Genomic DNA, 13,878 nt, shown 5'->3' with positions numbered 1-13,878 from the left:
GGGGTTTGTACCTTCTCCTTTAAAAGTGATAGTCCTGGGACTTCCCCGGTGGTCCCGTGGTGAAGACTCTGCGCTTCCAATGCAGCAGGCGTGGGTTCAATCCCTGGTTGGGGAGCTAAGATCCCACATGCTGCGCAGCCAAAGAAATTTTTTTCGAACGTTATACTCCTGTATTGTTGGCTTTAGTGGTTTAGATTTTGTTGTACTGTTAAGAAGATTTCAGTTTATTTACCGGGAACAAACAACACATAATGTAAAAATAGTTTCCCAGAAACGATTTCCATCATTCTCTTCCTCCCTTTCTCCCGCAGACTGGTGTTTCACCTTGACAAGTTCTCTGTCATTCCATAGGAAAGCTGTCTGGCTTGGAGGTTGCAATCCCAGGGAATTTTTCATCAGCGGGGAAGTCTCCATCACTACAGAGGAATCAAGGGAGAAGTCAGTCCCTGGTAAGTGAGATGCTCCCCCTAAACACCAACACAGCAGTCGTGTACCTTTCAAGGGGTTCAGGGGCAAGATGGGCAAGGCATTTCTACTAACTCTTCTTAAGGATCACGGACAGTGCCCTATGCTACGAGGTAAGCGGTGACTGCTGTAGTTCTTACTGGTGATCCTTTCCTGTCACTGATTCTCGGCTTTCTTTGTATTTCATAGGACTGTTGTCAGTCCAATACAAAATGAGTCTTATTTTTAAAAACCTGAAATGTTTTACAGAGCCTAGCATTCTCATATAGGGTCCTTTCCATTCTCCCCACTTTCCCGAGAGGCCAAGAACACTTCACACCATGAACTAGGAGAGGGGGTAGAGCCCTTTCTGATGAAATACATCAACAAAGACAGAGCCTTAGCCTGCTTGCTCTCTGGACAGGATCTCGGACCACAAGGTCTTCAATCCTGGTATAAATGAAGGAAGTGAGGACAGTTCAACTGGCACTCTCATAACAAGAGTTCGGAAACACCTTCCGAAGAGACTATAGCAGTAGATGAGGGAAGGGAGTGCTACAGTGTGGCAGTACAGGGGGAACGATCGGCTACAGCAGTGAAAAGTGTGGTACCGATTGGTGTGCTCTCGGGATTCTTGTACATGTAGCATAGATGACCTCTACGGTGGCCCTCCCACCTTCCCACCTGCATTAGGTGTTCTTTTTTTTTGTAATTTATGTTTATGTATTTATTTACTGTTTGAACTTATTTATTCTACGTATTTATGTTTTTGGCCGCACTGGGTCTCTCATTGCTGTGCACGGGCTTTCTCTAGTTGGCGGCTAGCGGGGGCTACTCTCGGTTGCGGTGTGCGGGCATCTCATCGCGGTGGCTTCTCTTGTTGCGGAGCATGGGCTGTAGGCACGTGGGCTTCGGTAGTTGAGGCTCACGGGCTCTAGAATGCAGGCTCCGTCGTCGTGGCACATGCGCTTAGTTGCTGCACGGCATGTGGGATCTTCGCAGACCAGGGCTCGAACCCGTGTCCCCTGCATTGGCAGGCGCCACCAGGGAAGCCCTAGGTGTTCTCATATAGAGTCTAAAAACAGAGAGCACTGAGAGAAGGTAGTGGTTATTAAAGGCTCAGGATCTAAATTCTACCTGTCTCTACACCCCTTCCCAGCTGTCGATTTGACCCCATTTTTGAATGCTGACCTCATTGTTCAACTTTTCTCTGCCGTCTGTATACTCACCTTGAAAACTTGTTTCTGTGATGCGTTGAGCAGACACAGGGTGGCAGACTGCAGAGGTGGAAGCTGGTGGTCGGATATTTGTGGGCTGAATCTCCTTCAGTCCCATTCCCATTTCTGGTTGCCCAGAGGCCCTACTTCCTGTGTGTGACGCCGAGCCGTAGGATTGCGGGCAGGAGCCAAGTTCTCCATACAGTAAAGACCCCAGTGTGCCTTGGTTACAGTAATATACCTGGCTTCCTTCCTGGCAGGGAAGTGACAGGCGGCTATGCCCCTGCTTTGTTCGTGGGCCTCCTGATCCAGCAGTTCCCTTGGCTCTGCCCCTGTCGTCAGCTGCCCCTAGGATAACTCTGAGCCCTAGCCACTTCTCTGGTAGATTTCCCTATTCCCCCACTACAGTCACACCTGAATAAGGCAACTCAGACCTTTCAGAGATGTGTCCTGAACCTCTTGTTTTCTGAAATACCTATCTGGTGGTTGTGAGACTTAAGGCCAGCGTCCCCGAGAGACTTTTTCTATTTCTCCTAGTAAACCTAGACTCATCTTCTGTCACCTTCAACTCTACTCCAATTGTGTTCTTTCAACCCAGACCTCTGACCCTGCTTTTTACTTCTGCCATTTCATCCTCGCTCCTGCTTCCTTTCCTAAATCCATACGTCTCTTTTGGCCTTCCTAGCCCTGGGCCAAGTTCCTTCCTCTTTGCTCAGTTTTTACCCCTTTCCTTCATTCTCCCATCCAACTTTCAGTCCTTCCTTTCTCACGCCCCAGTTAGCAGCATCTGAAAATTCGAAAGGTTTGTTACTCGTCTATTAATTGTATTCCATTTACTTACTCAGTTCTATACCTGTCTTACCTGTGTATGGAAGAACAGCTGGTAGCCAAGGTGGCACCAAGAATCCTAGCAGCTCTCACTTGACGTATCCGTAGTAGTCGGCAATTTCCATTTCGTTTTCCCTCTCGGTGAAAAATTGCAGCTTGCCCGAAGAGGTGTATCTGGCAGCATTCTCCCGTTGTTGTTGAGCCCGCCTCTTCATGGCCTCTCGCTCTGGCCTCTGCTCTTGTTCGATGGGCTTTGACATGACTGGCTCAGGCACGTTGGGTTCCCTCCATGGAACTCGTTGCTTGCTGAAGTCTTGGAGTAGAAAGTGGGTTTGGAGCTTGGGTGGGGACTGGCGCTTATTCACAGCAGGGGGAACAGGCTCCCGCTGGAGAGGAGCGCCAGATGAAGTTTTGGAGGGTGCAGGCCTAGGAGCAGCAGACTGAGGGACACGAGGCTGGGTATGGTTGGGCCAAGCCGGTTGGGTTGGGTTGGTCACAGTTGGCTGAGCTGGTTTGGCGGGGCCTGGCAAAGAGGCAGGAGCTGGCTGGGATGAATTGGCTGCAGCAGGTTGAGCTGAGTCAGTAGAACCAGGCTGGGCACGGTAAGCCCCAGCAGGCCGATGTGAGGCCAGAGACTGTGGCCTCCGAGGAGCGGGTCGAGCTTGAGGCTTGTCCCAGGCAGAAAAAGGCAGAGGTATCAACTTGACCTTCCCAGGAGGAGGCCGCTCATACTGGGCTGGAGACGGACACTCTGTTTCAGCACTGCTGTCTGGTTTCTGGGCTTGGACTTGCGTTTTCTCAGGACCCTTCCCCTCACGTGGGGTATGCCGCCATGGCTGGATAGCTGGGGGTGGCTGGGGGTCTTTGGGGTTGCTTGACTTTCCCAAGAGCCGACAGGAAGAGCGCCCAGTTTTCGTCTCATTCTTCTTCCCCAGCGCATGAAGAACCTTCACAGACTCCAGCATGCGCACGCCAAGGGAGGTTCGAGGCTTTTGAAAGCTCTGTTGGAGAAGCTCAGTTTGGTGTTCCTTTCGCTTCGTGTGGGGGATTGCTGGCTTCTCTTCTGCCTTGACTTTGTTCCCTGACTGCTTGTTCTCCTCAGCCTTGTTTCTCCCTCTGGTCCTTTTGGTCTTTTCCTGCCCGTGGCTCTTAGTTTTGCTGATCTTTCTGGATGCAGCTTTCTGAGGTTTGCCTTGAGAGTGCTTGGCCGTGTTCACAGGAGCCCTGTCACTGACTGCAGCGTGGCATGTAACCACTTCTCCCCCTAACAGGCACTCTGGATTCTTTGGCTGGATTTTGGCCTTGGGAGCGCCACTGATAGGCTCAGAGGCTTTCTGTTTGTTCTTCCTGGGTTGATCAGAGGGAACCTTTATGACACTTGGCTTTTCCTGCACCTGATTCACCTTAATGGCTCTGGTGTCTTTAGCTTTGATCACGTTGGGACCTTGGGATTGATCAAGATCTTTCAAAGGATTAAAGAGCTGGGGAAGGTGAATATCCTCCGCCAGTGTAGTAATGTCTGCAAGACCACTGCTAGGTTCAATCCCATTTTCAAGTGTCCCTAGGTCCTGACGACTCCGGCTGTTCTCTCCCAGATCAGCATTTTCAGAACCAGGCTGCTCCTCTTGGCTGAGGGGATCGGTGCAGGCCAGCGGCTGGTGAATATCAGGGATTCCTAAAGGGAGTAGTGGAGGATCTTGGTTCTCTGTTGGGATCTGGTAGGCATCCAGAGGCTTTGAAAGCTTGGTTTTGATATCATCCACGTGCTTACTCTCTATTTGTCCCTGGCTTGGAGCTGGAGGCAGGGCCAGGAGACGCCTGGCACTCTGGACTGGAGCTGTCACTGAAATGTCCCCAAGTTCAGATGGTGGGTTACTCTCAAGTATGTGGCTGTTTCTGCTACTGCAGGACTTGGGGAGTTCTTGACTTTGTGTCACACAAAACGTCTGGCTTGGAGGTTGCAATCCCAGGGAATTTTTCATCACCAGGGGGGAGGTCTCCATCCCTACAAAGGGATCAAGGGAGAAGTCAGTCCCTGGTAAGTGAGATGCTCCCCCTAAACACCAACACAGCAGTCATGTACCTTTCAAGGGGTTCAGGGGCAAGATGGGCAAGGCATTTCTACTAACTCTTCTTAAGGATCACGGACAGTGCCCTATGCTACGAGGTAAGCGGTGACTGTTGTAATTCTTACTGGTGAGCCTTTCCTGTCACTGATTCTCGGCTCGCTTTGTATTTCATAGGACTGTTATAAGTCCAATACAAAATGAGTCTTATTTTTAAAAACCTGAAATGTTTTACAAAGCCTAGCATTCTCATATAGGGTCCTTTCCATTCTCCCCACTTTCCCGAGAGGCCAAGAACACGTCACACCATGAACTAGGAGAGGGGGTAGAGCCCTTGCTGATGAAACACATCAACAAAGACAGAGTCTTAGCCTGCTTGCTCTCTGGACAGGATCTCGGACCACAAGGTCTTCAATCCTGGTATAAATGAAGGAAGTGAGGACAGTTCAACTGGCACTCACATAACAAGAGTTCTGAAACACCTTCCGAAGAGACTATAGCAGTAGATGAGGGAAGGGAGTGCTACAGTGTGGCAGTACAGGGGGAACGATCGGCTACAGCAGTGAAAAGTGTGGTACCGATTGGTGTGCTCTCGGGGTTCTTGTACATGTAGCATAGATGACCTCTACAGTGGCCCTCCCACCTTCCCACCTGCATTAGGTGTTCTTTTTTTTTTGTAATTTATGTTTATGTATTTATTTACTGTTTGAACTTATTTATTCTACGTATTTATGTTTTTGGCTGCACTGGGTCTCTCATTGCTGTGCACGGGCTTTCTCTAGTTGGCGGCTAGCGGGGGCTACTCTCGGTTGCGGTGTGCGGGCTTCTCATCGCGGTGGCTTCTCTTGTTGCGGAGCATGGGCTGTAGGCACGCGGGCTTCGGTAGTTGAGGCTCACGGGCTCTAGAATGCAGGCTCCGTCGTTGTGGCACATGCGCTTAGTTGCTGCACGGCATGTGGGATCTTCGCAGACCAGGGCTCGAACCCGTGTCCCCCGCATTGCATTGGCAGGCGGATTCTTAACCACGGCGCCACCAGGGAAGCCCTAGGTGTTCTCATATAGAGTCTAAAAACAGAGGGCACTGAGCGAAGGTAGTGGTTATTAAAGGCTCAGGATCTAAATTCTACCTGCCTCTACACCCCTTCCCAGCTGTCGATTTGACCCCATTTTTGAATGCCGACCTCATTCTTCAACTTTCTCTGGCGTTTGTTATACTCACCTTGAAAACTTGTTTCTGTGATGCGTTGAGCAGACACAGGGTGGCAGACTGCAGAGGTGGAAGCTGGTGGTCGGATATTTGTGGGCTGAATCTCCTTCAGTCCCATTCCCATTTCTGGTTGCCCAGAGGCCCGACTTCCTGTGTATGACGCCGAGCCGTAGGATTGCGGGCAGGAGCCAAGTTCTCCATACAGTAAAGACCCCAGTGTGCCTTGGTTATAGTAATATACCTGGCTTCCGTCCTGGCAGGGAAGTGACAGGCGGCTCTGCCCCTGATTTGGAATCTGAGATGGTGTTCCCTGAGCAAGGCTGGCAGAAAGCGATGGATGTAGAGGGACCATGTTCTTGGCGTCTGAAGTTTTATCATCCTGGGCTGCCAGAAACATGGAGGAGGCAGCTGTGTGGCGGTCAGTGAGTGCCAGAGTAAAGTCTCCGAGTGAAGAAGAATTCTTTTCAGTGCTTGCTGTGATGTCCCACTCAAGAACACCTGGATAGGAAGCAGCTGAAGTGGAGATCTGGCTGTGGTCAGTAACTCCAGATAACATAGTCGTGCTAGAATGTTGGTAAAGGTAGGCACTACCCATGAGTGTCTGGAAAGGGGTACCAGTAGCCGATGCCGAACTGACGGCAGGGGCAGAGACTCTGGAGAAGTTGCAGACACTTCGTGTTAGGGAAGTTGCATTGCTCACCACAGGAGGAGAATGCTGCAGAGAATTTAGAGTTCCAAGTAGAGATGGATGTTGGAAATTTTCTGTAAGAACAAGAGGGTCATGAAAAACTCAGGGAGGTTGAGAAATTCTCACTACGTTTGAGGAACGGCATCATCTGAAGGTTCTTGCTATCAGGACACCTCTACTATCACTACTTCCTGAGAAACCCAAAATCAGACAGTTAATGATGGCTGTAAGGACTGAGCAGTTTTCCACTCTTCTCTATTCACTGCCTGTGCTCCCATCTTGGGCACAGACGGGCAGAAGAGCCAAGTGGTGTGGTTCAGAGATTGTTCTCTAGGCTGGAAGCAACCTTCTCCCTGCCCTGTCTTTCCCTTCAGCCTGCACTCGTATTGACTTCTATGCTATTTCCTAGACTGGAAGCATTTTAGAACTAGGAGGCCCTTAGAGAACTTCGATGTTCTCAGTCTCATTTCGTGAGTAAGGAAACTGAGGCTCAGAGAGGTCGGGTTGACTTGTTCAAGTTCTCTCATTATGTTAGTATCATTACCAGGTTTCAGAACCTAAGTATCCTGACTTCCTTGCCAGGACTCCACTCTGAGCATGATACTGCCAGAAAGCAGGAGAAATAGAACTTATAATATAGGCATTTTTTTTGTCCATTAGAAAACAGTACGGCTATTACCATGGTCGTCTTCAGTGTCTCCCTTTGCTTGTGCAGTTCCCACGCTATTACCTAGAGGTGACGTACAGCTCAGTCCAACTGGTGAATTGAAAGAGTCATTTTTGCCCTCTTCAAGCCTGGTTTCTCATCCTACCTCAAAATGATTACCCGAAAGTGGATTTCTTAAGTGCTTTTGGAAAGGGAAAAGTTATCTGATTACTTCAGATTCCTCACCTATAAAGTGGTTATAACACCACCACCAATAATAATAGCAGTAATAATTAATAGATGAATAAGCTGATCTATTGCGTATGATTTATATGGAGGAAGATACAATAAGTTCTAGAAAGACAAAGAAAAATCATGACAAGCATATTACGTTAACGAAAAAGAAATCCATAGATATTAATGAAAACTGGGGTATGTGGCAAGTATCGAAGCCTAATGAATTTACTAACAAATGGCATTCTGTACTATCCATGCAATATTATGAAAGTGAATTTTGCCCACTCTATTTTAGTGAATACTATTAACCAGAAAACACGATGGAGGTGATAGAGGTGAATGAATTCCTAGCCAATGCATACAGACAGAGAAGGTATGTCAGTAAAAAATGCATAACAAGCAACAGAATGCAATAAATGTGCATGTATAGGTAGCCACAACACATATAGACAAGTATTTCAATGAAAACCGGTACGAAGCAGACAGCAAAATAATAAGTGTAAAAGAGTTTCATTATTGTGCTCCTTCATATTTTTACCCAGCAAGTAAGAGGTATTAAGCCTAGGAGAAATATATATTTCAATGAATATAGCTTATATAATAAGCAGAAAGGAAGCTTAAAATGTATCAGGAAGGTTTTTGGATTTATCCTAGAACTTAGATTAGAATCATCTTCAGCATCCAAGAAGATGGCATCCCAAAACCTCAAAAAACCATCATGCCTAGAATCCAATTAAAAAAGATTTTCAAATGTAAGAAAATCCACAGGACTCCACAATATGGTTTTCGATAAACGTGGATGTTTGTTTGTTTTGTTTCTTTGGCCGCGCCGCGTGGCCCTGGCCGTGAAAGCACCGAGTCCTAAGCACTGGACCGCCAGGGAATTCCCTAAGTGGGGGGGGGAATTAGAGATGTGGGGCTTGACTTTTTCTTCTTCTTCTTCGGTAGCTAAGCTCTACAAGCGAACGATGGCTGTTGATCAATGTGCTCTCTGTGTTAGGAAGGAAATAACTGTAAAAATGAAAAGCAGCCTTGCCTTAGAACCTACATATCACACCAAGGAAAATAGTCCTTCTGATTCAATTTAGAAGATATCACTTAAAATGTTGAATTGGTGAAATGTCTACCTAGTTTAAAAATTAGAAAGAATAAAACACTGAAAAGCAGCCCCCTAGATAACCACTGTGGTTGCTTGTTTATAGGAGGCATCATTTCTAAAACGTATTTCTAAAATGTTTATATTCAAAACTGTCAAGTGGCCAACTGTATTCAGAGAGGCAATAAAAGAAAGAAAACGGAGTATGACTTTTCTGATAAGCTGCCTTTCCTGGTGATCCCCTGTTCTGGCCTTACTTTCCTTCTTAGTCTGTTAATGTAAGGGTTTGCTACCATCAACTTGGTTTTGCCCTGCTCTGAGCAGGTTTCCCTCTGTGCTGTTTCTGCTTTAATTGAAAATCTTTGGTTCCCATCAGCATTCCATTGCAAACTCCGTTTTTCTTGAGAGCTCCTCTATGCTTTCCCTCTTCATTCTTACATTTTCTCCCATCTCTTGGTGCCTGTTGGCCTGTGCTAATGAAAACCATCCTAAACTTCCTTACGCTCGACTCTGTGCCTCCCTGTAGAGCCCAGTACTCTCCATCCTCTCTCCCTATTCTCTCTTTTCAACTAGTCGAAATCCTAGTGGAGGGAGACCATTAGAGATGAAACATCTTGGTATATATTGCTAGTTTTCTATGTCCCCTGGCTTTTCTATGTTTCTGTTGAAACACTCTTGAGAAGTGTCTGATTTCGTTTTCTACATGGGTACCCTTTAAGGCTCAATACTGGAAAAGAAGGGGATCAGAGTGATCAACCCAACGTGGTATCCTAACGTAACAGTTAAGGAAAGCAACAGGCTTTGTGAGACAGCCAGTGATTTGTCCAAAGTCACACAGATAGTAAACGTCAAAGTCAAAAGTGAAATTAGGTCTCCAGACGTGTAGTTCAATACTTTCCCTCATTATTCCATGCTATTTTGAATCTCCTACTCAATTTAGGGGCAAAAGAAATCGAACGCAAAACTTTCCAAAGTTTCTTTTCTTACCTGACATGGTCAGAGAAGAGGAAGCATCCACTGCAGGTACAAGGGATGAGGAGACAACACTAGAGGATGTCTGAGTGGCTGCAGCTGAACGGCGCACGTGTCCAGTACAGAGGTCACTGGTTACTGGTCCAAACAGCTCCACGGAAACCCCAAGACTCTACCAAGTGGTAGTAGGTTTGGTAGGAGAGTGATGTCACAAAGCAGGCAGTTGAAAGGTATGAGAGAGCCAATAGGGAGGTCCGATCCCCAACAGGAAGGCGGGCTTGGGTGAAGAGAGTGTAGGAGAGCTAAAACAACACCTGAGTTTCTGAGCTCTGGGGAGGAAATCCTAGAAGACAGATTTACCTCCCCCAGGCTCTTCCATTAGGGAAATCATTGCAACATTTCTTACAGACGTTCATTAATACACTGAACTAAGAGTTACTTATATTCTACAGAGTATTCTATTTTATGTATCATATACTTAGAGCTATATAGATCTTCTTTAATTAATAATCCTTAGGAAGGAAAGAGCCATCTAGTTTGAACTATTACAGTTGTTCTGAAATCATATGTGTCTAATGAGTGAACTGATAGCAGCTTTTAAGGAGCCAAAGTAGGGATTAAGAAGCTCTCTTTGTAACTTGGTTCAAGAGTAGGGTGAAGTTTCTTGAGTGTACCTTGTGGAGAATGTTGTGGTCCAAGGCTCTTCTCTTTTAGTTTCTTCTCCTTGACTCCTACCTTCCTTGGGCTGGGCTAGGCTGGGGGCCAGGTTGGACTTGCGACTTAACATTTCTCTTCCGCTTTCTCTTTTTTTTTTTTCTTCCATTATGGGCATTGCTTCGAGGACAAGCCTTGATCTTGCATTGGACGTTACTTCCTGTCACCTTCCAGCAGCAGGAGTCTTCTTTTCAGTGCTTGATGCTTCACGAAATAGACTCTGCCCGTTGGCAGCAAATACCAGAGAGCTAGGAGACAGAGCTGGTTGCAGACCTTTCCTCTTCCAGCCTTTGGTTGCAATTGTTTGGCCCATAATTTGCTAGCTCTAGTTCCTTGGGCCACACAGGTATCCTGCCATCTCCAGCTCTTGTTATATGTGAGAGACATTCTGAACACTGTCCCTTTTTCTTTGCACAGAAGTATATACAGTGTGGCAGTTACTGTAATCTCCTCCGCCTTGCAAACAGCCACTCTAGAATCTTGGACCTCTAGGACTCTCTGTCTTGCATGCTTGGGGGCAAGGCCAAGCAAAATGAAGAGGAGAATAATTAGAGAAAGAGGAGGACGTTGGTGGAGAATTGGGAGCAGGTAAGGTGAAAGGGCACAGGAGAAAAGAGATGCATGTAGACTTTTTGGTTTCTGTGGGAAACAGGTTGACACACTTGGGCCTCATTTGGTATTAACAGAACAGAGAGTTAAAGATCTAAGTAGCTAGATAGTGTGCAGCAACTGCCATGAAGTCTGTACACTGAAGAGAACAGTCTCACATCTAGTTTTCATTTTGTTTTATGTCATAGTACCTTATTTATAGCATTCACTGGTGTGTTTGTAGAATACAGATGTTTTCAAATGCTCTGGTTTTGTCTACATGGTTATCTCCTTGTCCTGTTTGTAAGGAATCCAACATTGTAAGACATATTGCATGTTTTTCTCTTGACGATTGTTGACCTTGAAGCGTCATGAACTAACTTGAGCTGTTGGATTCTGTGGAGAAACGTTCAAAAGGGTCTGTGAAAAAGGCACTGTGGTGAGTCGCATTATGCACCCGAGCGTAAGGAGCAAGATATCTGCCACCAGCCCAGCTTGGCCTGGATTGCCTCTGTTTTAGTTCCCCTGGTTAGTGCTTTTCTCCCTAACCACTCTTGTGACTGTGATAATGTGAGTAAGGGCGGAGTTGCTAATGATCTATGTGTGAGGTAAGCTGGTTTGAGGGAGGAAATCTATGGACCTAGTCATTTTCCTTGGTGGTAAGCTTTCAGGGGTGCAGAGATGGATCTTCCTGGGGCCTTTTCTGGTCCCAGGAAGATATCGCATAGATGGGACCTCCCAAGACACACATTGAATCTTTAGGCCTGTTTTTCCTATTATGAGGTACGAACGAGTTTCTTCACTGATGGGGATGATGCTTATCTGAGAAGAAATTGTGAAAGGTGGTGTAGTGTAGAGGTGTGGCTTAAGCTTTTAAGTTTTCCTCCAGGTTTTTCCCCTAAGCTTCCTACTTCGGACGGCCTACTTACATGATACTAGTAGGTGATGTCCGGCTAACAACTTCCTAAATATACCTGCAAGCCAGATCAGTGTCTCTTTTCTCTGTATTCCCATGGAAATCAAGAGTCCCGCCGAATTTTCCATCGAAACAGTTGATTTGTGTTGTCTCTAGGAATTCTAAAGGGCGTACCGTTGCTTCCTAACCGGTGTCATTTGGGAGATCCGCCTCTGTACGTTCAAATGATTAATTTTGAGACTTTGCTCATGTGTGCAGTAAACCCTTGAATTCCCTAAGACCTTCCTTTCCTCCATCTCCTACCCCATTAAGCCCGCTTCAGTTCATCTCCTGAATTTCTTTGGAATCTGTCAGCCAGCTCTTCCTCAACTTCCTAATACTGAACTTGCCTGTCTGTTGCGATTAGGTCCTAACTGGTGTCCATATATCTTGTTTCCTTCCAATCCACTCTTCACACAAGAAACCTTCAAAGCAAGTTGGAACGTTGCTCATAAACATCGCTCACAAGCATTGTTTTGAGAATAGAAAACACACTGTTGGCCTTTAAGACTCTGCGTGGTCTAGAATCCTCTCTGCTTCTCTAGCCCCATCTTGTGCCACTTTTGCCCTCACTTTCTATGCTTCAGATACACTGAATTAACCTTAGTTCTCACTCATCTGACAGAAGTCAGTTCAGATACTATTTTTCACTGTGATTCCTAGCATTAAGGAATTTGATTATCAGGTTTTGTATGAGGACTATTTCATCAGGGGTACAGAAGTTCTGGCCATCTCTGGTTTTGGATATCCCTTATTTGTTGAGACCTTTGCGTTGTTTGGTTGCCTTTTGTCTGTTTTCCAGATGGGAAAACAGGAACAAGGGAAGTATAGGTTATTACTAGGTGGGGTTGAGCAAGTGGAGCAGCAAACTGCAAAGCAGAAAGAAGAGGGACGTACTATAGAGGGATATGACTTCCATCCTCAAGGCGCCTGCATCCTGTGCAGGGAGACAGCCTAACATAAAATGAGCCTAACAACAAATATATTGACTTCTTACTAAAAATCTCCAGTTCATAGAACCGAGGGGTTTGTACCTTCTCCTTTAAAAGTGATAGTCCTGGGACTTCCCCGGTGGTCCCGTGGTGAAGACTCTGCGCTTCCAATGCAGCAGGCGTGGGTTCAATCCCTGGTTGGGGAGCTAAGATCCCACATGCTGCGCAGCCAAAGAAATTTTTTTCAAAAGTTATACTCCTGTATTATTGGCTTTAGTGGTTTAGATTTTGTTTTACTGTTAAGAAGATTTCAGTTTATTTACCGGGAACAAACAACACATAATGTAAGAATAGTTTCCCAGAAACGATTTCCATCATTCTCTTCCTCCCTTTCTCCCGCAGACTGGTGTTTCACCTTGACAAGTTCTCTGTCATTCCATAGGAAAGCTGTCTGGCTTGGAGGTTGCAATCCCAGGGAATTTTTCATCAGCGGGGAAGTCTCCATCACTACAGAGGAATCAAGGGAGAAGTCAGTCCCTGGTAAGTGAGATGCTCCCCCTAAACACCAACACAGCAGTCGTGTACCTTTCAAGGGGTTCAGGGGCAAGATGGGCAAGGCATTTCTACTAACTCTTCTTAAGGATCATGGACAGTGCCCTATGCTACGAGGTAAGCGGTGACTGCTGTAATTCTTACTGGTGATCCTTTCCTGTCACTGATTCTCGGCTTTCTTTGTATTTCATAGGACTGTTGTAAGTCCAATACAAAATGAGTCTTATTTTTAAAAACCTGAAATGTTTTACAGAGCCTAGCATTCTCATATAGGGTCCTTTCCATTCTCCCCACTTTCCCGAGAGGCTAAGAACACTTCACACCATGAAGTAGGAGAGGGGGTAGAGCCCTTTTTGATGAAATACATCAACAAAGACAGAGTCTTAGCCTGCTTGCTCTCTGGACAGGATCTCGGACCACAAGGTCTTCAATCGTGGTATAAATGAAGGAAGTGAGGACAGTTCAACTGGCACTCTCATAACAAGAGTTCTGAAACACCTTCCAAAGAGACTATAGCAGTAGATGAGGGAAGGGAGTGCTACAGTGTGGTAGTACAGGGGGAATGATCGGCTACAGCAGTGAAAAGTGTGGTACCGATTGGTGTGCTCTCGGGGTTCTTGTACATGTAGCATAGATGACCTCTACAGTGGCCCTCCCACCTTCCCACCTGCATTAGGTGTTCTTTTTTTTGTAATTTATGTTTATGTATTTATTTATTGTTTGAACTTATTTATTC

At 46.2% G+C, this 13,878-nt stretch overlaps 1 protein-coding gene and 1 pseudogene across 2 annotated transcripts in view; one reads left to right on the top strand and one right to left on the bottom strand.

Moving 5' to 3' along the window:
- Positions 1-311: 311 nt before the first annotated feature.
- Positions 312-13,878, top strand: part of LOC309621753 (uncharacterized protein) — a gene marked incomplete at its 5' end in the record, with an annotated part of 30,285 nt that continues 16,718 nt past the window's right edge. The window contains 2 exons of the mRNA XM_082409083.1: positions 312-449; positions 12,993-13,130. Of these exons, the coding sequence (XP_082265209.1) occupies positions 312-449; positions 12,993-13,130 (276 nt within the window). The remainder of the gene's footprint in view (positions 450-12,992; positions 13,131-13,878) is intronic.
- Positions 2,579-9,537, bottom strand: LOC309621749 (uncharacterized protein C2orf78 pseudogene; annotated as a pseudogene). Its single transcript has 3 exons — positions 9,417-9,537; positions 5,775-6,524; positions 2,579-4,494 (listed from the first exon to the last, which is right to left on the bottom strand). The product of its transcript is annotated as an uncharacterized protein C2orf78 pseudogene (transcript).

This window comes from Balaenoptera borealis (assembly GCF_965194805.1).
Source record: "Balaenoptera borealis genome assembly, contig: HAP1_SCAFFOLD_947, whole genome shotgun sequence".
Lineage (NCBI taxonomy): Eukaryota > Metazoa > Chordata > Mammalia > Artiodactyla > Balaenopteridae > Balaenoptera > Balaenoptera borealis.
The sequence above is the reverse complement of the archived record's forward strand: the minus strand, read 5'-3'. Positions and strand labels throughout refer to the sequence as shown.